A 23017-nucleotide genomic window follows, 5' to 3' on the forward strand; every position below is an offset into this window, starting at 1 on the left:
TCTTACTTCTAACATATGTTGCAAAACTAATGTGCTGTAGAGCAGGTTATGAAATCCTACTGACCAAATAGCATCACCGTTCCTGCAAGATCCTTCTGTGCATGGATAGCAGGAGGTACAAGTGTCTGAAGTTTTCTAATAATGTCTAATGTCTTTGTGTTTCCCCAGTGAGCATCAGTGTTAAATGCAGATTGAAATATGCCAGACTTTAATATACTATATAGTATTTAATATAGTAGCTCTTCTCCAGTCTTACTGAACAAAACCCATGCAGTACATTTAATACTAAACTACTGTACATGGCTTTTCCTCCCATCCGTAAGTGCCTGCACACTTATGGGTCATAACCGCAACAATTTACACATGGAAAGATCTGGGAATGCACATGGACATTTCACACCCTTTCTAGGCTTTTCTGCTAGTAGGCCGACAAGGGGGATGAGGCATTTTGGGTAAAACATAAACATTTTTACACAGGCAGAGCTACAGAACAGGAAGAGCAACACAAACTTAAAAGTGTGCAAACAATACACCTTCTCACATTACTAGAGATACTCCTTCCCAAAAATGAGAAGAGGGACAATATTCACAGCCCATATCCTTTTTGCCTTTAAGGATGATGAAAATCAAAGACTGAAAAAAATGTATGAAAAGATCAGTAAAAAGGGATAGCCACAAAGATGTCTAGCATTATCGCTTTTTTCCCTCTGTTTCTCACTTCAAAGGGGGGATATGAAGAATTTATAGCTGTGAATCTTTAAAGCACTCAAGGGATATACTCAAATCGATGCTGCGGGCGAGGCAGATAGAGCTGGAAAGCCAGAGTCCCACCACCATCAAGACTCCATCACAGTTGTCAAATGTCAAAATGAAGGCTAATGAAATTATGATAGCTTGGTCCATTAGTGAGCTCACCGTGGTAGGTATTCTTCGGCTTTTATGATCCCCATCTTTACTCCTAACACTGTCTGATAAACTGTTTTTTTTTCATGCCCTCACATAAGCTCTTAAGCTGTCCCTAGATCCATTCCCATATATATAAAGTGGAATGATTGGCACAAAAATAGACAAAAGGACAGATTTATAAAGGAGCAAAAGTTTGAAATGCCAAATTAATACAGTCTCTCCTGATTCTTCAAGATGAACAAAATAGAAAAGTTGTATAAAGACTGAAATCGGTCTTCTTTGTCTTTGGACAATTGGAAATCTTGTCATAATCGAAGAACAGACACACGCACAGATTAACAAACTGACCAGTTAAACTCACCAGAACAGTGACAACTCGTAGCACAACTCCCCTCATGTTGTTTTCCAATTTTCTGTCTGTCAGAGTGCCATTCAATCCATGAACTGGGTCCCATGTGGCTAGCTGTAATGTACACAAACAAAAACACACAGAAACACACCAAACAGTTAGTTACACAGAAATCTGAAACACAAGACTGGTTAATTCCTCAGTAAGAACAAAAACTTAGCGATTCATCAATCACATGCTTGGATTTATCCAAACACTGCAATGTAAGTATCACTGATATCATTGAAATCCAAAAAGGCTGGTTGTTTAACAGAGCCACATCAAAATGGAGCTAGATTTCAGTGTTTTTTCACATTCTTTTAAATATTCAAAATAAACTGAAAGATTGCAGCGTTTTAACCACCTTTATTTAACAGTGTGTTAAGTTATTGTTTTGAACAAAATGATCATTATCTCTGGTGCACTACGGTAGTTCCAGCACTTTGGTAGCTTATTTCCAGCCCAGATGGACTCACACGCAATGCCAGAATACACAGTTGTAATGGTGACACACTTCATCAAACATAAAAGAGAACAAACTTCTTTCATTATATATATATATATGTCAAGCTGTAAAAATGTAATTGGCCACACAAAGGTTTCCTTTCTTAAATGCAGCTCAATTTCTTGAAAGTTCACCCGAAAGAAAAGTACAATTCACAAAATAGTGTGTCCCTTAAATACTTGTGTAATGAGCAATAAAACAAGAAAATAGTCTTCTAGTCTCACCTTAAAAGTAAACAGGCTTTTTGTCTTTACGGAGACCAACCATAAAAACGAAAAGCCTGTTCATCTACCTGATTTTTGTCAACACATGGAGGTGCTTAAGAGTTCGACAAGTTCAGCTTCACCTAAGTTTTCCTACGTTTATTTTTTATTTCCACAAAATTTTATTTTTTTCATTTTGTTCCAAACATTTACTGAACATCTTTTTTTGTACACTGGGTGCAGTTAGTACTGAGCATCATGAATATTGCACTCTAATCTATTTCTGGAAATTAAAAAGAGTCAATTAAGCAAAATAAGGATTTCGACTAACTAATCTATGGGTGACCAACCAGAATGTCCCAATTAAAAAACCTTCTTGTAAACCACCAATCAGGCATATTCACATTTCAGCTACACATTTGGCTCATCTAACTTTTATGTCTTATATTTTGACGGTTCCCATTCCATATTCCTGCTAATCGCCAAAAAACCCTTGATCAAATTTCTCTAGAATGTATAGTTTACAATCTGCAGTTCACCCCCAAGTGCATGATGCATAATGTGAAAAATGACAAACACAAGGCTTATATGATTGCTTCAGCATGATATCCCATATCATTACAAAATCTGACTTAACTGAGCACTGAATTAATTACCTTCTGAATTACCTAGGACCCCAACATAATCATAAACAGCACATAATATACTGCTTTAACTCCCAGTATACAAGATTTCATCTATTTCCTTCTGACCCAGACTTCTATCAAATTGCATCATAAACACCCAGTGTTTTTTTTTTCTCTTCCTCTGGACCAAATTATTAAATCTGCCTGATGTTTTCAATAAAATATTGTTTTTGGCTTCAAAGATCAGACTAGTCTGTTTTCCCTGTGGAGATAGAGGCAGTAGGAAAAAAAACAGGGGGAAAAAACTGTTTTTTGTGTATCACAAGCACACTATGATACACACAAAACTGCATGCGATGATTTGTATTTAAAAGAAAACACAAACACATCAGAGAAGCAGAGGACACAGTGCAGAGGGAAATACGGGATTATCCATTTTTCTAAAGCCAGAAGTTACTGTTGGATATACAGTTTTCTGCCAATTCTGATCAATTCCCTTTTGGGACCAGTACTTATGGTAAAGCTTCTCTAAAATTGTGGCTTTTTCCATGCCCTGCTACATCCTGTTTGAAGTTTGTTTTTTTTTTTCAAAATCAAAGCCAACAGTTTAAATCACTCCTCGTGTAATGATTTTTGTAGACACGGATCATGTGTGTGAGTTAATTCTAGATTTGCCATTAGAAGCCGGTGCTGTATTATAACTACTTTTTGACTTATTCTTGTGGTGTTTCTCCCATGACTTTTTTTTTTTTGCCCTCTTAGTTCCTGTCTGTCTGTGGTTGTGTCTTTCTTCACCTCTGGTAAAAGTGCGAAAAGTTATACCCACTCTACCACCAACTAAGTCATTATGTTTGTTTTCCCTTTATATTGTTGCTGCGTTATATCAAAGATTCAGATGAACCACCATGCATGGAGTGTTTCACACCAAATCCAGCAGCCTGAGAAAAGAAGAAGGCCAGGGACTAGTGAGTGTCAGAACCACTGTCCAGGATGAGACAACAAACATCAGTGAGTACATCAGAAAGATGGCCACAACCGACCGCATGTTTAGTGAATAGCTCAGACAGCAGAAACACAAGAAAGAAGAGGAGCAAGGCCCCTGCACGGTGTGTATCATTGGCAGATAGAGGAAGTGGCTAACATCCAGACGTCCGACCAGTGGCTGGACAAAGCTGGACTGAAAGACAGCACAGAGGCACTAATCATGGCAGCGCAGGAACAAGCTCTGAGCACAAGATCCATAGAGGCTGGGGTCTATCACATCAGGCAAGACCACTGGTGCAGGGGCTGTGTAAAGACGCCCCGAGACAATCCAGCATATAAGAAAAGGGTGCAAGATGCTAGCAGGCAGGGCATACATGGAACGCCATAACCAAGTGCTCGTATTGTATACAGGAACATCTGTGCCAAGCATAGCCTGGAAGATCCGATGTCAAAATAGGAGATGCGTCCTAGGGTGGTAGAGAATGACCGAGCTAAGATCCTGTGGGACTTCCAGATGCAGACAGACAAACTGATGATGGCTAATCAACCGATAATAATGGTGGTGGACAAGCAGAGGAAGACGGCTGTAGTGATAGATGTAGCGATACCGAATGACAGCAACATCAGGAAGAAGGAACACGAGAAGCTGTAAAAGTGCTAGAAGCTCAGAAAAGAACTGGAGACGATGTGGAGGGTGAAGGTAACAGTGGTCCCAGTGGTAATCGGAGCACTCGGTGCAGTGACCCCCCAAGCTGTGCGAGTGGCTCCAGTAGATCCCAGGGACAACATCTGAGATCTCTGTCCAGAAGAGCGCAGTCCTAGGTACAGCTAAGGTACCCTCATATAACGTGGCATTAGTCTATTTTCTACATCCTTGATGTTTCTTTGTTGTCATTACTTATGCAACCTTTTATGAGTACTTTTGTGTTTTCTTTTCTTTTCTTTTCTTTTTGTGTGTGTGCTGTTTCTTTCTGTAGCCTTCCTGCCTACCTGTTTGGGTCTTTCCTCATGAGTGAACCATGACAGACAGCACTGTTGATCAATGGGGAGAGAGTAACTATCACTGGGGATTTCATCCATTACACATTTAAATGTGTTAATACTGCACGTCCACAGGTACTTTTTACATTTTTAAATTCTTATTTGATATCTCAAGCATGCGTGGGTGTACTTCACTGGCATCTTCCCAACATCACTGAAGCACCTTTTTCAACATCTTTAAGCATTCTTGCTGTTAAACTAAGCTGATGTGTACTTGAACTGCCAATACCAAAGTAGACATGCAGGGCTTTTATAAATGCACGCTGTGAGCAAGGTTTTGCCCTTTAAAAGAGCCTTTATTATTTTTATTTGCAACGTGCCCTCTTTGTTGCTCCTTGTAGTGGAAAATATTACAACCTTTATCATTCCTATTAGAACAGAGAGTCCAGTGACCTTAGATAATTCACACAAGAGCCTCATCAACCTTCACTGTGAGTTGGATATATGAGGGTGTGTAGGATGTACAACTGTCTTATTGTTATGTGTTAAAGCAACCATACAACATTGTTGCCGTTCCAGCACTTAAATCAACAATACAGTGCTCATCTTTGCTCATCTTTCTGCATTTACCCAAATCACACAGACAAACCCAAGTAAATCAAATTCCATGCTATCCATGTTTTTGCCTGGAGAGGGAGATGTGGAGCTAAATGTAGCTCATTTCTCTATTTCATAACGGCCCAAAATACAGAGGTATCTGTAAACCTGTATTGCTCTTAATATTAGCCTGCTAGCCTTTATTTTGCAACACAGAAAAACTACTACTGAATAATTTTTTCCACAAACCCACTGTCAATACAGCCGTTAATAAAAGTGTGTGAATGTGTTTGTACACGCTACTCTTTTGCTGCGCCTGTGTGCTGTTGATATGAGTGGCAACAGAAGCAAACTTGGAAAAGGAGATTGTGGTAACATGAAAAAGATAGAACGGTCTCACGAATAAAAACACAGGTGAGAAACAGTTAACACAAACCAAACAGAGACACTTAGGGAGGAAAAAATAGATATGGAGATGGGTGAACCTCATGCAAGACAAACAAGATGTTGATAGGTGTTAAACAAAGATGATGACACACTGTAAAAAAAAAAAATAGTTGCAGCACAGCAGTTGCCATAAGTGCTTCTAAAAGTGTGAATGTGTATAATCAATAAAATATTAGTCCTGTAGCAAAATGCCGATTAGAAAACCAAAAGCAGACTCTGTTTTTCACTTTACATTCACACCTGACCACATCTGTAGGAAAACAAATCCATACAACAACACATATAAGTGAACCTGCTCCAAAGAGAACATTATCTAAAATCCAGCAAAGGGATTATAAGCGGAACTCATAATAATAAAAAAGAAAAAGGGTTCAGCGAGACACACATTTTTACACAGACACACACAAAAAAGCCTTTGGCTAGCAGCAAAAGCACACCTGCTATGGCACTCTGTAATCCTGGCTTCCACAGAGCTATTGAGCTATGCAGCAGTGAGCCCCAACAGTGGTAATCAAAACTCAGTGATTGTACTGAGATAAGAGTTAGTGATAGTGAAAGAGTTAAAAAATCAAAACCACATGGTTTTGCTTCATTAGTGTTTCCTGTATTGCCTAGGAATTGCCTACTGTAGTCATCTTACCCTTAAGCAAGGCACTTAATATTTATTTCTTGGGACTGCATTAATAAAACAAGAGTTCCTAAAAGACTGGTTTAATAACCACGTGCATTTGCACTAGTTAAATCAGTCAGTTGCTCCAACTACTGATGAGGTGCTAGATCCGACAGAAACAATGTGGACAGAGAATATGCACAATAACACAGAAAAGCAGTGAACCCAATGAGGCAGTCTATTGCATTCTTCATAGCATTTAGTTATAAGTCAATAAGATTAGGTAAAACATATCAATCACTAAAAGCAAAGGACTAAAGTAATAATAGAGGGTACTAATCAGGGTCAGGCTGTTTAGCCATTAATGTACACTTATAGATAAAAACACTCACCCACCCAGACCAACACGTATTACATCAAATTTCACTCCCCCACTCTCATATAGAGCCACAGTAGAACCACAATAGATGTACATAGTGCACTTTGAAAGGTATGATTCAATACCTAAATGCGTCATAGCCAACTACTACAATAATTATTTTTTAAAGCCCACTTTCTGGTGAGGGAAGTGATCAAATTTTAATCCACATTGTTTACTGTAAATGCTCTTTCATTCTTTTGAAAAACATCTTCCTGGATCAGTTGTCCATCTGTTTGTGAGAACATAAAACTTAAAGCCGAGTTTGGGCACATTCCTACTTTTTTCCATTGTCATTTAAATTGCATCCACTTAAATGGTCTTCTTTTATCAATGACATGCAAAAACAGCCTTACTGATAAGGGTATGTACACTTAACAGTACATACATTGTTTTTACATTACTATCTTCATTTTTTCTTTGACATTATAAATGGACAGTAAAGAGGAAATAAGAGACAAAGCCATAAGCTCGAAGGAGATGGAAGAACCTTTGTAATATTTCAACAAATGTAAATGTCAGTATTTTCACTTTTATCCTCTTATGCATTTGCTTCCACCTAAAAGGAGTAATAGAGGCTGCTTCACTGTAGAGGTGTGCATGTGATGAGTTAAAATGGTTGGATGACTAGCAGAGTGGCCACCAACCTCTGCTTATCTTCATAGCTCTGGATAATGGCTCTCAGCCTGACAGTATGAAGTAAATGTGCATTTGTGAGTGTTTGTGTGCCTTTGCATGTTATAACCATTAGGAAGAAGACAGCATCTAAACACGGCCATTAACATCCCACACTCTCTCTCCTTTCTCTATCACTGCTTTAATTTCCTTTTTTATTTCTCTTTTTTCATCATTTATTGCTCTCAGTTCAGTTTTTCTTTTGACAAAGCATGCTATCTCTTTGTTTCTCATTTTACCAAAATTGTGTTTCAACAACATTTGATGAATCACCATGGGCTTCTGGAAGGACATTCAAAGCTCTTCTTTGGATGCTGGATACCTTTTGTTTCATTTTCTGTTAAGATGATCTCACACTGCTTCAATAACGTTGAGGTCCAGGCTCTGGTGAGACAATTCCACGACTGATAGTTTTCCATTGTGTGTTTTTCTATCCACAATTGTGTTTACTGCATTAGCAGAGTGTTTGGAATCAACAGCTTAAAAAGGAAGCTGTTCCTGATCGTATGTTTTCTGGATGATATTGCAACAACCGTATCAACTGAGGGGCCAAATGAATCTCATAGATCCTGTGTCACATCTTTACTGGGCTTCTTCCTATTTCTTAAGGATATGACTTTCACATACTCTTCATCTTCTGCAGTTAGATTTTTTAGGCCTGAAACTCATTCTTTTGTCCTACATTTGTCCAGCCTCTTCAAATATTTTAGGGAGATGCTGCACAGCACAGCCAGTTTTTAGCTAATAGCACTTCTTGGTGCAAAACTATTATGTTATGCCTGTCAAACTGTGTTATCTTCGGCATTTTTCATAGGTTCATCTAAAGAAATGTGAACAAATGGTTTGCTTTTATAACAGGCTGCTAGTATAAAAGTGCCTAAAGATACAATTTAAAACTGGTTCGTTGCTAAGTTTTCTGTTATGTGTGGAAACAACACTGGTTCATTCTTTAATTTAGGTGGCGTTTTATGCTAGAATCATTCCTAGGTCAGGGTTAAGGGTTTAAAAAAAACTTGTTTAAAAATGGTCAGGTGCAAGGACTGGACTAAAAATAAGTGAAAAAGTAGTAGTATGTCCAAAGAAGATCTTTAAAAGACATTCACAAAGGCTAAGACTGCACAGTAGTGTACAAATAAAAACATCTACATTAAAGTGTCAGTCTTTCAGTATTGTTTGTCATTGTGATCTGTAAAACATTATTATAACATTGAACAAAAAATGGATATATCAGTCTCCTTCCTACTTCCAGCCACCGCACTTGCATAGACTCAGACAGACCCCAGGCACTTTAAAGGATGTGTAACCACACACATTTAAAGGTAATTGGACCATCGACCAGTGCTGTGTTGGAGCCACGAGTCATTTACTGTTACAACAAACCCTTTTCTCGGAACACACATCAATGTGAACACAAACCCCGAATACTGTATGTGGATGCACAATCAAACAGCATGCAGGTATCCTCTAGCCTAAATAGCATCTTACAATCACTAAGGGGTGCTTTGAGATTTCATGTATCTCTTATTTTCTCTCCCTGTGGCAAACACATCAAAGCACACTGTGACACAAACTGTGGCTTCTGGCCTGATTGTTACATACATGACTCGTAGCAATTCAAAATGCAGTCGATAGCAGGTGACATTTGGAAGCCATGGAGGTGGGAAAATTGTACACAGCGCTGACAGACACTATCGACTGCAACAAAATCAATATGCGTAGGAAGTTGTAAAAGTAAAACAGAGATGTATGAATAAATGTTGTCAAAATTCTGCTCTACACCTTACCTCAAATTACTGCTGGTAGACATAAGAGCAACTCCCCATGAAATTAGACCTGGGCAATTGCTGTATTAGCTGCTGCTGCACTTCCTCCCACCTTATATGATGAGCTCCACTAGTGGATAGACACAGAGAGAGATTTGATTTTGGACTTTCTAATGCAGTGTAATAATGGACTCTTGGTGTAGGCTACTCTTAGCTATTAGTAGTTTATCTGCTTCACCTTCAGCAGCAGAAATACTATAGGGCTTTCCTCCATGATCATACGTGGCTCCCTCTTTTCGTTTTTGTTTCTTTTTTCCCTGTGTTAACTGGATTTCACCTGCCCAGGAGTAGGTGTTCTGCTTTCAGCATCTGTTGTGCTATAATCTTCCCTCTGTTGACTCCACTATGCAGTCATATGTTTGCCATTGCTATAAAGAGAGGGCAGCCAGACATGCGCACAGTCAAACCGAAGAGCAGTTCCACTACTCCTGTCTCCCTCCCTCTCCTCAAGTGACCCCTCTCTTACCACCACCCGAACCTCCGTTTCTCCCTTGCTAATGAGCAACATGCATGTCAGTCTACGAACAGCTTGCACACCAAGCCTTCCTTCTGTCCTCTCCCCTCCCTCGGCCATATTTGTGCTTGCTGGTTGACATGTTTTAACGAACCAACTAAAAGTCCAAGGTTCTCTCCCCACTCCATGCTCTCTACCAGTTCAGTGGCAGTCAGAGAAGCACCAGCTTGTTGCAGCAAGCAGTCCACTTGCACTAGTATGAAAACTCTGCACCACCAACTGCCTTCTCTCCACCTTATAGCGTGCAGGATCATCCATCGGCCTCGAAAGCAGTTCCAAGCATAGCTCTAATCTATTCTATTCACTGCCTTGATTTATTTGGACAGTTTTATTCAAAAATATTCCTGCGATGAAACTATTAAAAAAACAAAACAAAACACTAATGCCTCATTATAATCATTCTTTGATCATGACAGTCCTACACTCCTGGTGGTGGTAATAGTAACAGTAGGGCTGATTCACAGTAAGTAAAGATTTTACATCCAAATTTTTTTTGCTTTTAACATCTAATGCACCATTTAAGGAATATCTTCTCAGTTCAGCTCTATCCAGCTGTGCATCTGTTTGTGGGAACAGAAGCCCAGTATGGGCACATTACTCTTTATTTCCACAGTATGTTTTGTAATTATTCAAAAAGTGCTTAAAGAGTGTTTAATTAGTAACATGAAATAATAACATTACTGAAGTTTACACCTGACCGAAGCTACAAAACTTATAAAAATACAGCTTATTTTGATAATTACTTTTTAAAATTTTGATTTCTTAATCACCCATGCTGAATTAAAGAGGTATTAAAAAGAGCAGCAAGATCAAATGAAATAAGTAAATGAACTCTACAATAATGAATTTACTTAAACAACAATATGTGCACTTTAATGCACAATAAGCCCGCCCTCTCCGTCTTTCTCTCAGCTAACACAGGGTGCTTGTCTCACCACTTACACTAGGTCTGCAACACCAGCTGCCCATTCTCTACCTCATAGTCTGTGTGCTCATCCACTCTAGCATGAAAACTACTTCCAAGTGTACAGGAATTCTCGTCTCCTCTCTTCCCTTCTTTCACTTACTTGTGTTATTTTATTTTGCTGTTTGGTGTTATTAAAATAAAATTATAAAATATAGCAAAGCATGCCGCATTCCAATCATTGTGTCTTTGAACACAAAAACTGCAACCTGAATGGCAATTAAAATCAAAAAGCCACTTTACTCTGTCCTGCCCTTCCACCAATTTCCTAAACAGAATTGAATTTGAGGGACACAATTAAAAGAACAAAAGCTATACTGATGGCAAATTGTTGATTAAGTGTGTCATGTAAAAGCTAATAATGTAAAAATAAACACATTTTTTTCTAAAGAGATTTTTTTTCCAGCATAGTTGAATTCATAAGGTCTTCAGTCAACAGAACAACATTAGTGGAGACTTTCTTGTTTTCCTTGTTGTGATAACGTTTGTCAAAAGAGAGGTTGTCAAAGGAGCTTGCAAAGAAAAGCGTCTGGACTTCTTTAAGTTGCTTGAAGACGTTTCACCTCTCATCCGAGAAGCTTCTTCAGTTCTAAGGTCAAATGGTGGGGAGTCCCAGATTTAAACCTAGTGGGAGTAACCCCCCACAGAGGGGGGTCCCAGATTTAAACCTAGTGGGAGTAACCCCCCACAGAGGGACAAAGGGACCCCCTGATGATCCTCTATTCGCCTGAGCCAAGGTGTGAAAATGGGTGTGGGTCCCAATCAGCCAGGGTTTCGGGTAAGCTCATTGTGAAACCTGGCCCCACCTTATCATGCGAATTCCTGAGGTCAGATGGCCCCGGATGTGAGTGGGCGTTAAGGCGTCTGGGGAGGGAACTCAAAACTGGATTATAGATGGCAGACAGTTGGTGTCGTAAACCTTTTTTGGGGGGATACTCCCACTAGGTTTAAATCTGGGACTCCCCACCATTTGACCTTAGAACTGAAGAAGCTTCTCGGATGAGAAGTGAAACGTCTTCAAGCAACTTAAAGAAGTCCAGACGCTTTTCTTTGCAAGCTCCTTTGACTACGATGACCTGGATGACTGAGAACTTTCACAGACAAAAGAGAGGTTATAGCAATGCCCAGCAATTGCCTCTTGACCCCCTTCTTCTCTCCTGAGGAAAAACAAAATTCCATTGCTTACCGATATTATTTACATAACAGCAAAGCTTAGTCTTTATTTGTACATTCATATTACACATTGTATGCCTTTAACTAAATGGTCACAGCAAGTCAAATCAAAAATTCAATAGAGAATTCATATAGAATGTGATCTATATTGCAAAATATTTAAGTAATAATAATAATAATAATAATGGATACTTTATTGATCCCCATGGGGAAATTACTTGTTTTTCTCTGCATTTGACCCATTCACTCTGTGAAGCAGTGGGCAGCCCACTAAGCAGGCGCCCGGGGAGCAGTGTGTAGGGACGGTACCTTGCTCAGGGGTACCTCAGGGTAGCCGTTAAGTGGATTCGAACCGCCGACCTTCCGATCATGGGGCGACCACTTTACCTACTGAGCTATCCCTGACTTTGATTGTGGCATAGTTGTTGGTGCCAGACAGGTTGCTCTGAGTGTTTCAGTAAATGCTGATCTACTGGGGTTTCCCCACACAACCATCTCTGTGGTTTGGAGCGATCCAAAAAACGAAGAAAATATCCAGTGCAGTGAATGGCAGGAGAACATGCCCTGTTGACATCAGCGGTTAAAGGAGAATGGCTAAACTACTTTAAACTGATAAAAAGGCCAAGGTAAGTCACATAACCACTTGTTACAACCAAGGTATGCAGAAAAGCAAGCTCAAAAGGTCAAACTTCAAAGCAGATTAGCTCTAGAAGCAGAAGAGCACACCGGGTGCCTTCCTTCACCTACTTCAGTAGAATTCACACAGACTAACCAAAACTGGATAACAGAAGATGAGCTGGACTGATGAGCCTCAATTTTTGCTGCAACATTCAGATAGTAGGTTCAGAATTCGCCCTAAACACGAAAGCATGGATACATCCTGCTTCATATCATCCCACTGGTGGTGGTATAACATTTTGGGGGATATTCTGTTTAAACCATGTGGCCTCTTAGTACCAACTGAGGAGATTGTTGCTGATTATGTCCACAAAACATCACAAACTAACAGCTACCTGCCTTGGAAGACATCTCAACCTCCTGCTGTTGGAAGAAAAACAACAACAACAGTATACTGGAAGGCTCATCATCTCTTTGAATCATTACCCACAGGAAAACGTTACCAGTCCATTAAAACATGCACCAAAAAATTCATCAACAGTTATACCCTAAAGCCATTACCATCCTGAACAATGGACTGAAGTACACCCCTATATACAAAACGTACAGCAATTACAATAACAGGAGTAAATCACAATGTGGACTTTATGAATGCATACAGTGGCAATGAATGTGCTGCATAGTGGAAATACTGGGAAATTGTGATGTTTGTTATGTGTGCGAAATGAACTGTTTATATTTATAGCTTAACTCAGCGGTCTCCAATCTTTTTTGCGCCACGGACCGGTTTATGCCCAACAATATTTTTCACGGACCGGCCTTTAATGTGTCGCGGATAAATACAATAAAATAAAACTAGTACCGGTACCGAAAAAAAGAAGATTTATTCATAACACACGTGAAAAGACCCAGGAAAACCGAGTTAACGATCAAAACGATAACAAAATAATGCTGAAAACCGATAAAAACCCTGAAAACCATACATTTCACACTTGAGCCTAAACTCTCGCGGCCCGGTACCAAACGACTCACGGACTGGTTCCGGTCCGAGGCCCAGGGGTTGGGGACCGCTGGCTTAACTGATATTTCATTCTTATTTTTAATAAGGCGATCGTGGCTCAAGAGTTGGGAGTTCGCCTTGTAATCGGAAGGTTGCCGGTTCGACCCCCGGCTTGGACAGTCTCCGGTCGTTGTGTCCTTGGGCAAGACACTTCACCCGTTGCCTACTGGTGGTGGTCAGAGGGCCCGGTGGCGCCAGTGTCTGGCAGCCTCGCCTCTGTCAGTGCGCCCCAGGGTGGCTGTGGCTACAATGTAGCTTGCCATCACCAATGTGTGAATGTGTACGTGAATGGGTGGATGACTGGATATGTAAAGCGCTTTGGGGTCCTTAGGGACTAGTAAAGCACTATATAAATACAGGCCATTTACCATTTTTATATTCATTGAGTACAATCCTTGAGTGCAACTTCATTCCATTGTATATTTCCTTAAAATGACAGTAAAGAATCTTGATTGTTGAATTTTATGACCACATACCCGTATACTTACGGCTGCTTCCAGCAGTATAACACAAAATTTCACAACCCTCAATTCATCTCAGACTTGTTACTTGAGCAATGACAATCACTTCACCGTACTAGATGATTTCACTAGGCCCTTCTGGACCTTTTTAAAAATTCTGAAAACCACTGTAGAAATAGTACTCTATTTTATGTGGTTGTACTGCAGAAACAGAGGATGATTGCAGCCTTTAGAATAGCATTTTATGGGTGTGTTGTTTTTTTTTGGTTCCTCCTTTAGGGTAGGTACTCTGGCTGTACGAGATGAACCATATGACGTAAGTGTGAGGTGATTCATCCAGATGGAAGTGAATGTTGACTAGCTGAAGGCACCACAACCACCATTTCAAACAAACTAGTGTACATAGGTACACATTAGGTTTGAAAAAACATGAAATGCCAAACGGGACAGGCAAAAAAAAGAAAAAAAAGAAAAGAAATAATAACATTACTGAAGTTTACACCTGACCGAAGCTATAAAACTTATAAAGATACAGCTTATTTTAATAATTACTTTTTAAAATTTTGATTTCTTAATCACCCATGCTGAATTAAAGAGGTATTAAAAAGAGAAGCAAGATCAAATGAAATAGATCTGGGTTTATCCAACTGTGAAAATACAGAGGAGTTCTGATCTATCTATACAAATCCACAGTGGACTATCATGTGAATTCAGCATTCTAGTATCTAAGCAACCCCCCCCCCCTTTTTTGGGGGGGGGTTCTAAACAAATCAAAAAAGTGTTCGAGAAGAGACAGAAAATTAACTTATGAGTGTTCATAACCTCTTTATATACAGACATGTGAAATTTGCATAAAATCAAAAAAGGAAAAAGGCAGGGGGCAAAAATATATTCTTTGTTTTATTGCTTATTTTATTTTGTAGCAATTGGGGTTATTCATAGTGGGAGTACTTCATGTTCATGACTTGAAGTACAACATTTGACTATAGATTTTATTCTCTTTCTTATATACATGCTAACATATACACATGTTCACACACCTACGAATCCACACTTGCATTCACACACAAACACACACACAAATACACTGAGCAGTCTCTGATCAATATAACGATGACAACAACAAGTCCTGTTCTGATTTCCCAGATGAGCCACAAGCTGTTTTATGACTTACTTGAATTGTTGGGAAGACGCGTGTCTGTGTGTGTGCAGTGCGGGTTAGATTGGGTTCTGGTATGTATATATAATTGAAACTTCCTTACTTAATGTGCTTTTAAATACCAAACTTTAAATTAATATGTAACTTAATAATTAAACTGCGCTATCATTTAATTCAGTGTCCGTCTCTTTTTAATTGAATAAAGAAGAAAACGTTTCATCACTTATTGCCTAAAAAGATGAGCGCAATTGGAGTTCTTGGAAAATGCTTTTTAAATCAATTAACCTTTGTGTTTGAGATATGTCTGGCAAATGAGAAAAAATGTGTTTGTCTAAAACAAAGCTATATAAAAGTCTATGATTAACACTACAGGAAAAAAAATAATGCTAATTATTGATAAGGTGATACATAATTTGTGCATTTACCTCTGTATGTGTTTATGGTGTTTGTCTTTTCTGTTCTCTTGAAACGTGAGAAAAAGACAAAGAGACAAAAAGGCAGACAGAAAAAAATGGAAAGTAGAGCAGAGATAAGTAAAGGAGGAGATGCTGTTAAAAAATGGGGAAAGTGATTTAAAAAATGTTCTTCACCCTGAAAATACTCTTGGTGAATAATGGGAGATACAACAGAAGGAAGAGTGGGAGAAGGGTGAGACTCCACTTGGGAATACAGGTTTGATCTAATAGAGTTTACACGCAAGGTTCCCCAAAAGTCTTAACAGAAGTAAAAATTCTCAAATCTAGTTATCTTCCACTATTTCCACCGTGTCTGCCTGGTAAGTGCAGGTAGGTAGGCATGCAAATAACTCTATTTACTTGCTTTTTGCTTTGCAATCATCACAGATGAAAAGAAAAAAAAATGCTAAGGCTTACAGTAAGTAGTTATATGTGTTTAACACAACTTCACTTACATGTAGCTAAAGAAACACAGCTATACAGCATGCGCACACACACACACACACACACACACACACACACACCAGTGCCAACATATACAGTTGTGTGGAAAAATATTCGGTCCTTCCTGGTTTTCTATTTTTTTGCATATTTCTCACAAATGCATATTTCAGATATATAACAAGTTTTAATGTTAGACAAAGAATACCTTAGTAAGCAGAAAATTCAGCTTTAAAATGATGATTTGATGAGCTTTTGTGTTCTTTTGGCCAGGAGTGGTTTTCACTTTGGAACTCTACCATGGATGCCATTGTTGCCCAGTCTCTTTCTTATTGCTATCATGATCTGACCTTAACTGAAGCAAGTGGGGCCTGCAGTTATCTAGATGTTATTATGGCTTCTTTTGTTACTTCCAGGACGAGTTGTCAACGTTCACTTGGAGTAATTTGGCCAGAAACTCCTCGAAAGGTTCATGACTGTTCCAAATTTTTACCATTTGTGGATAATGATTTTTGGCCAGGGAGCTTTGGATGTTTTTTTCCCTTTAATAAATCAAATTATCTTTTACAAAACGGCATTTTGTATTTACTTGAGTAGTCTTTGTCTAATATTAAAATTTGTTTGATGATAATGAAATACGTAAATGGGACAAATATGCAAAAGACTAAGGAATCAGAAATTTTCACTGCACTCTAAGCACACAGAAGCTATCAAAGTGCAGCTAAAGATGCAAAGCCATGGGGACTCTTAATGTTGATGATGAGAGAGAGAGAGATGAGATAGCCTTTATTTGTCAGTTGCAGGTCTTTTGCCCACAACCGAGATGACAGACCTTGCCGACCGTACATACAATACACAAACATCACATTGGGGAGACAGGTCAGGCTAGGTAGCGAGGAAAAAAACATCGAAATGTGTAACACAAAAGGATAGTACAGGAATGCACAGATCAGGGAGTTTTTGTTCGGCTCCAGCCTTGAGCCCACAGCTGGCGCCGAAGGGGTAGCCAGATTATGATGGTAATTTGTCTTTTGCAACAACTCATGAGAATTTCAAAGCTGTTCTTTAACACTCCGACACTGGTCTCTCAGTCTCCCGTTGGAGAACCGCGAGCTTCCCCAGGATGGTATCAAACTTGGGTTCCGTGGTGTTGTCATTCTTTTGCTCAGAGAGCCGATTCTGAGAACTCACGGCTGCAGTGAGCTGTTCCACGATATAATCCAACTTTCACTCAAAGGTGTTATTCTGAGCAGGCCTCTCCTTGATGTAACCCAATATACGCTCAGAGGTGTTATTCTGAGTATTCACGGCAGCTGTAAGCGTCTCCAAGATCTTAACCATGCTGCTCTCAATGAGCCCGTTTTGAGAAGTTGCGCCTCGTCCCACCGTTTCAATCCCAGCGGGCGGCCTTGGGGGGGGTTTGAACAGCCGGTTCCGCTTTCTTAATTCTCCGATAAGCCAGGGCCAAGCCAGCTCCGATCAGCAAGAACCCTGTTATCATGGTTCCGAATAGGTAGATATCTTCAGCGTCCTCGATCGACAGTCCCGCCAGGCACACGACCCTCCATTCCTGCCACCCATCCATCGTGTATCCGGCAGGGACAGTCCCTCCAGGGCACTCGGGCTCTCCTGAGCCCAGACTTCTCGTTGACAAAAGGATGTCAATAGCATTCAGAGACCAGTTGATCAAATCCATAATTTTCTTTAGGTTTTAGAAACAGACTGTGAGAGAGTGTTCCAGGGAAAGTAATACAAGAAAACACGAGACTAGACAAGGACATAAGCAGGGAAGATAAGGGAGAGGAGAAAAAGTGTGTCCGCCTCCTCCGAGAGCCAAAAAGGATGTCTTCAGTATAGCGGGAACATTTAAGCCATTAAATACCACAGGGGTTTAAATAATACATGTGCATACATCTGCAGTTAGAAATTATGCATGTACATATACAATCATGATAACATGAAATCTGAAATCTTACTTTGAGAACATCAGAAAGGCAACATGCACAATGTTATTTCATTTTTGTGTAGCTTTTCTTCTGATTCCACTGACTGTATCTTACGTAAGCAATGAATAATATTACTTTTTTTTTTGCTCGTTCTGTGTAGAGCTCATGCACAATCTTTTGGTAGCTGAATTTCTGTTATATAAGAGAGTAACATTTTTATTGTTTTGAGAACCTTTTACATCTCACAGTTTGTACAGGAACATATCCTAGTGCTTATTCTGTAATACGTTATTGCGTGCTTTATTTGCTCTACACTTTCATGGCCCTTCATCATAACACTCTTATGTATTGTCTTATGTAATTTCTTATTATTTGCTTCATTTTCTACAGACAAACTGCAGGTAAGTGTTTTCAGTAACCCCTATTGTAAATGTTTATGTAAATATTTAAGTTGTTTAATTATTCATCTTCTTCGTTTACTTCTTAACACAGCAAGGTAAGAATGTTGACAAAAATGTATTTTTTACATCTTATGTTAAGCTACGCTAGAGTAGATATAGTCCTTTTTTCATAGGTACAAAAAACTAATTCTACCTAGTAATTCAGTCAATATGATATCTGCAGCACTCAGACAGCTAGACTAACCTGTGCCAGTCTAACCACCTAGCTGGTCCCTCAACAGATCTCTGTGTGTTTGTCTGTGTGTGTTTGTTTGCATTGTAAGGTGAGATCCTGATAATCGATCTCACCATACTATTAAGGTCCAAAAGCTTTGGAGGGACCTTGTAGATTTCAATGACTATTTGAGGGTTAAGGCATGTTTTAGCATTAAGGGCTACATGGACGTTTATTCAGTTGTAATGGTTAAAGTTAGGATAAGAGCTGCATGTGTCTATCGCATGTGGATACAGTTAAAGTTAGTTTTACAGCCATTCTGGTACACTTAGCACCCTTCACTTCTCAGCTGTCCAACACTCACTTACTCTAACTTTCATACAATACACTCACACACACAAAAACACATTCAGTCCTGTCACCCATCACTCTGATTCTTACTGTTCACTGAGGGCCTGTCTCAGAGTCTGGTATGTCCAAAAGCAGTTATTTTGTTGCATTAGCACATCTCTTGACCTCTCCTGTAAACTGATATTTACCTAGCAGAAAAAGACAACAGGCACAGAAAACACAGAGCAGAGGTACAGAGCCTCAAGCAGGAAAGGAAATAATAAAATATTAAATCACAAAAAAAGAAAAAGGTTAGAATGATATAGGAAATGCAAATCATTTCAACCCTGTATTTAATTCTAAGTGTAGCATTATAGAAATTTTGAAAATGAAATGAAAGATTTTTGCAAATAAAAATAAACGCTTTCTACTTTTTTATTAGCCACATGTTTAAAAGATTATTTTTTACACTGGTATAAAGGGATTTCAACAATTAAAGAATAACCAAACTGAAAGATATAAGTAATCAAGAAATTGGGAATTTATATTCCACATAATCTTATAACACAGGACAAGGCTGACAACCAATATTAAATAGCTGCACAGTCTATGGAAGCAGAATAGCCTTTAAACTACATAGGATTCTTGATGGGAAATCATTACTTCAGGAATCAGGAATGCTTCTGAAAGCAACTCTCAGCAGACATAGTTCATCACTGCTCAGCAAATGACAGTTAAAACTCTGCTATGAAAAGAAAAAAAAAACATAAATCATTAAGATCCAGAAGAGCTGTTGCCTTTCCTCGCTTGATTTCATTAATGATAGATAGAAAAAGCAAATTGTCCATGCTAATATGAGAGGGCCTTAGTGTACAGGGAAGCAGGCCAAAACTAAATGAAGCTGTGTGTATTTTAAGAGCAATGCTCTATAGTAAAATAAACCAAGGTGAATCCACTTGTTTTCAGTAAACTAATGCAAAAGTAAAATTTTCAACCGCATTTCGTGGAAGAATCTAGCCCTTAAACCGCTCTGCTTACACTCTGGACCTATTAACCAAAAACGTTCCAAAGTATGAAACAAAATTTTTAAAACAAGTAGGCCTTGTAGGTAAATACAATGATTTTCTCTATTTCATCACACAAGCTATTATAAGCAGGCTGCTTTTTTAAGAAATAAGAAAACTTAAAGACTAAACTTAATACATTTTAGTTGTTGTTTTGCAGGTACTGTAAGTTCAATATTAAAAACTGGTGATTTAGCTGAATGCTGAAAGGCATTATGCCTATACATGTCCTTGCACAATGTGAATAGAGGCCATGGGGAAATAGGCAAACAATAGCAATAATCAGTAGAAAAATTAGGTAAACATACTGAGGAGCAGAAAGGTAATCCTCTAGTGAGCTCACTATGATAGTGAAGGGACGTTGTGGAACTTAATGCAGTGGAGAACAGTGTAGACACTAAGCTTGTGTAGTCATTGTGTGCCTATACCGCAATGTATAATTGTCACAGCATTGTCTTACTTTAAGGCGCATGTTTATCCAAAGCTATTTAAATATCATATATGTTTATATGTAAATGATGAATGGGTGAATGTCACACTTGTGTATTTGTGATCCACAGAAGCATGCAGTGCTAGGCAGATTCTGGGTGCTGTAATCCGAGGTTTACAAGCTGTAATGCTGCTGAAAGCCTACAGGCCCAGCTGGCAGACAGAAAGAGAGGGAGAATAAAAGAGAGAGACAAGAAAGGACATTGTAGGTAAGACAAAAAATGAGTCGCTAAAGAAAGGACAGTCATATGAATCACAAATTAAACATATAGAGCGAGGAAGAAAGTTTTAGATAGAGAGTGGAGAGAAACATGGAGAGACAGAAAAATACAAGCAGCAAGATACACTGAAGAAGTTTAGAACTAGACCAATCTACTCATATATAAACTATAATGTGTTAAGGATAGGCAGATGAACAGCTAAATACATTTCACAGAGAAGAAGAAAAAAAAGAGTCTGAACTTTTCATCGAAACTCTTTTGTTAGTCAAGTTTCATTCTAAATAGTATTTACTTATAGGCTTTGTAAACATTGTTTTCACAGATTTGATCAGTTATGACCATTTTTATTAGCATGTTTTTTTCTTTGAAATTACAGTTACATGTTTACATAAACAACAAACAGCTGTGTAGACACAGGAAGTCACTGAATTGTTGCTCGTGGCTTTGACACTGACTGTAGTGCACATTCTGGGCTCGAGTAGTTTAGCTGATCCTCTAATGTATTAACTACTTTGAAATATGTCAATCACCAGTATGTTGTGGTCTCATTGGTTTTGGTTTCATTTTCTGCCCTTAGAGTTGAGGGAACTCTCTTAGGCTTTTTTTCAATTTCTTTAGTATTCAGTATTCATGAATAGTCCTGCAGGCTTTTACAAGGATGTCTAAAAGCTCTTCTTTTGGATGAAAGCTGACTTCTGCACTGCTTTCTGATGGTTTTTTTTTATTACACACACTGTGGCACAGTACGGTAACAGGTAGTTTTTACATACATTCACACTGAAGATTACAGATAGTCTGACCAAGGGAATGGTGTGGACAGTCACACCTTATCTAATTGAGGTACTCTAAGTTCTTAAAGGACTGTATTGTAAACAAAAAAGAATGTGTGGCATGGAATAAAATGAAAGGAGGTGCATTGAAATGAAATGAGAGAGAACAGCCTGACAAGAGTTAGAAGAAGAGGAAGCGAAAGAATGATGGCATATCAAACCAATACAAATCTGCCCACCCCCAGCCCCCACTATAATCCCTTTATAATGTGCAACAACACAGACACATACACACAAACTGGAACAGGCACACCATAAATCCTTCTTGTCTTTGCTTATCAAGCCTATGAGAAGATCTACTGTAGGCATGTGGTGATTTACTCAGAGATTATCAACCAATGATACCATTGTGTTTTTCAGTCCTCTGGTAGTTTCTGCCTGTGTATGCCAAAGACTGAAGTCAGGGGTATCTAAAAATGAAGAGTATGAAGATGAATGAAGATGAAGAGAAATTAATTTAATTTCTTAAGACGAATATAAATAGAGTATTATATTGTCATTAGACATATTAACAAGATATATACATATATATTAGGGGTGCAACGATATTCGTATCGATATTGAACCATTCGATAAAGTGCTTTCGGTTCGGTACGCATATGTATCGAACAATACAACATTTGTAATTTATTTTATCAACTTTCCTTCTGATGATGCTGTCTGTGTTGAGCGCTCAGTGAATCTGCGTTCGACTACTCCGCCTAGGCTGCACTGTCCAGCGCAGATCCACTGAGCGCTCAACACAGACAGCATAGTCAGAAGGAAGAGCGCAGGGCAAGCTAGCAAGACAGAAGTTAAGCTCTCCTTGCAACATGGACCTCCCCCACCCTCATTCAGATCTGGCGTTTGGAATTATTTTGGTTTTCATGTGACGTATGACCCTGAAGGTAAGTGAGTCATGGACTAAAGTAAAACAGTATGTTGGATGTGCCATGCAATGCTCAATTACATGGGTGGGAACTAGTGTGTTAGCGCAGTTAGCTCGTTAACGTGTTGGCCGTCTAGCCCCATGCACGGGGCGATCGGCGGTAGCTCTTTAACGGAGATTTGCCGTGTTGTGGCGTTAAGGTCATTTCAATGAGATTAACCTGAAAGCACTAGTAGGAACACAACGAATATGACTGCACATTTACGCCGACATCATCCTAGTGCAAAGAAAAAAACAACAAGCATGCTACTAACTTTAGCCGAGTCATTTAGACAGCTGTTAGCACATGATTCTCCTTATGCTGCTGAGAATATAGCCCAGAAGAAGCGGATAGTATAGCTTTTATTTTGGAAAGAGACATTTCTCTGTAATAAACTCTCTTTTCCAAAGATGAGTGATTCCTCAATCAGATACAGGGCTTGCAATATCGCTAGCCCAACGTCCCGGGGCTAGCGATTTTTCCAGTCTGGCTATTGTAGGAAGGAAAAATATGTCAATGCTTTTGCATTCTTTCGGAAATGTAGCTGGGTAATTATGTCATTGGCATCGGTGAGCCACTGTCAATATGTGACATATTGAAATCGTG

At 39.0% G+C, this 23017-nt stretch overlaps 1 protein-coding gene across 4 annotated transcripts in view; it reads right to left on the bottom strand.

Moving 5' to 3' along the window:
- grid2 (glutamate receptor, ionotropic, delta 2) overlaps positions 1 to 23017 on the bottom strand; it is a 557059-nt gene that overhangs the window by 108444 nt on the left and 425598 nt on the right. For all 4 annotated transcript variants that reach the window (XR_003274126.1, XM_026188535.1, XM_026188537.1 and 1 more), the window contains exon 9: positions 1268 to 1369. Coding sequence is in view for 3 of the 4 variants with exons in the window: in XM_026188535.1 (XP_026044320.1) it covers positions 1268 to 1369 (102 nt within the window). In the remaining variant the exon portion in view is untranslated. The remainder of the gene's footprint in view (positions 1 to 1267; positions 1370 to 23017) is intronic.

The sequence above is a fragment of the Astatotilapia calliptera genome, chromosome 12 (assembly GCF_900246225.1).
Source record: "Astatotilapia calliptera chromosome 12, fAstCal1.2, whole genome shotgun sequence".
NCBI classification, from domain to species: domain Eukaryota; kingdom Metazoa; phylum Chordata; class Actinopteri; order Cichliformes; family Cichlidae; genus Astatotilapia; species Astatotilapia calliptera.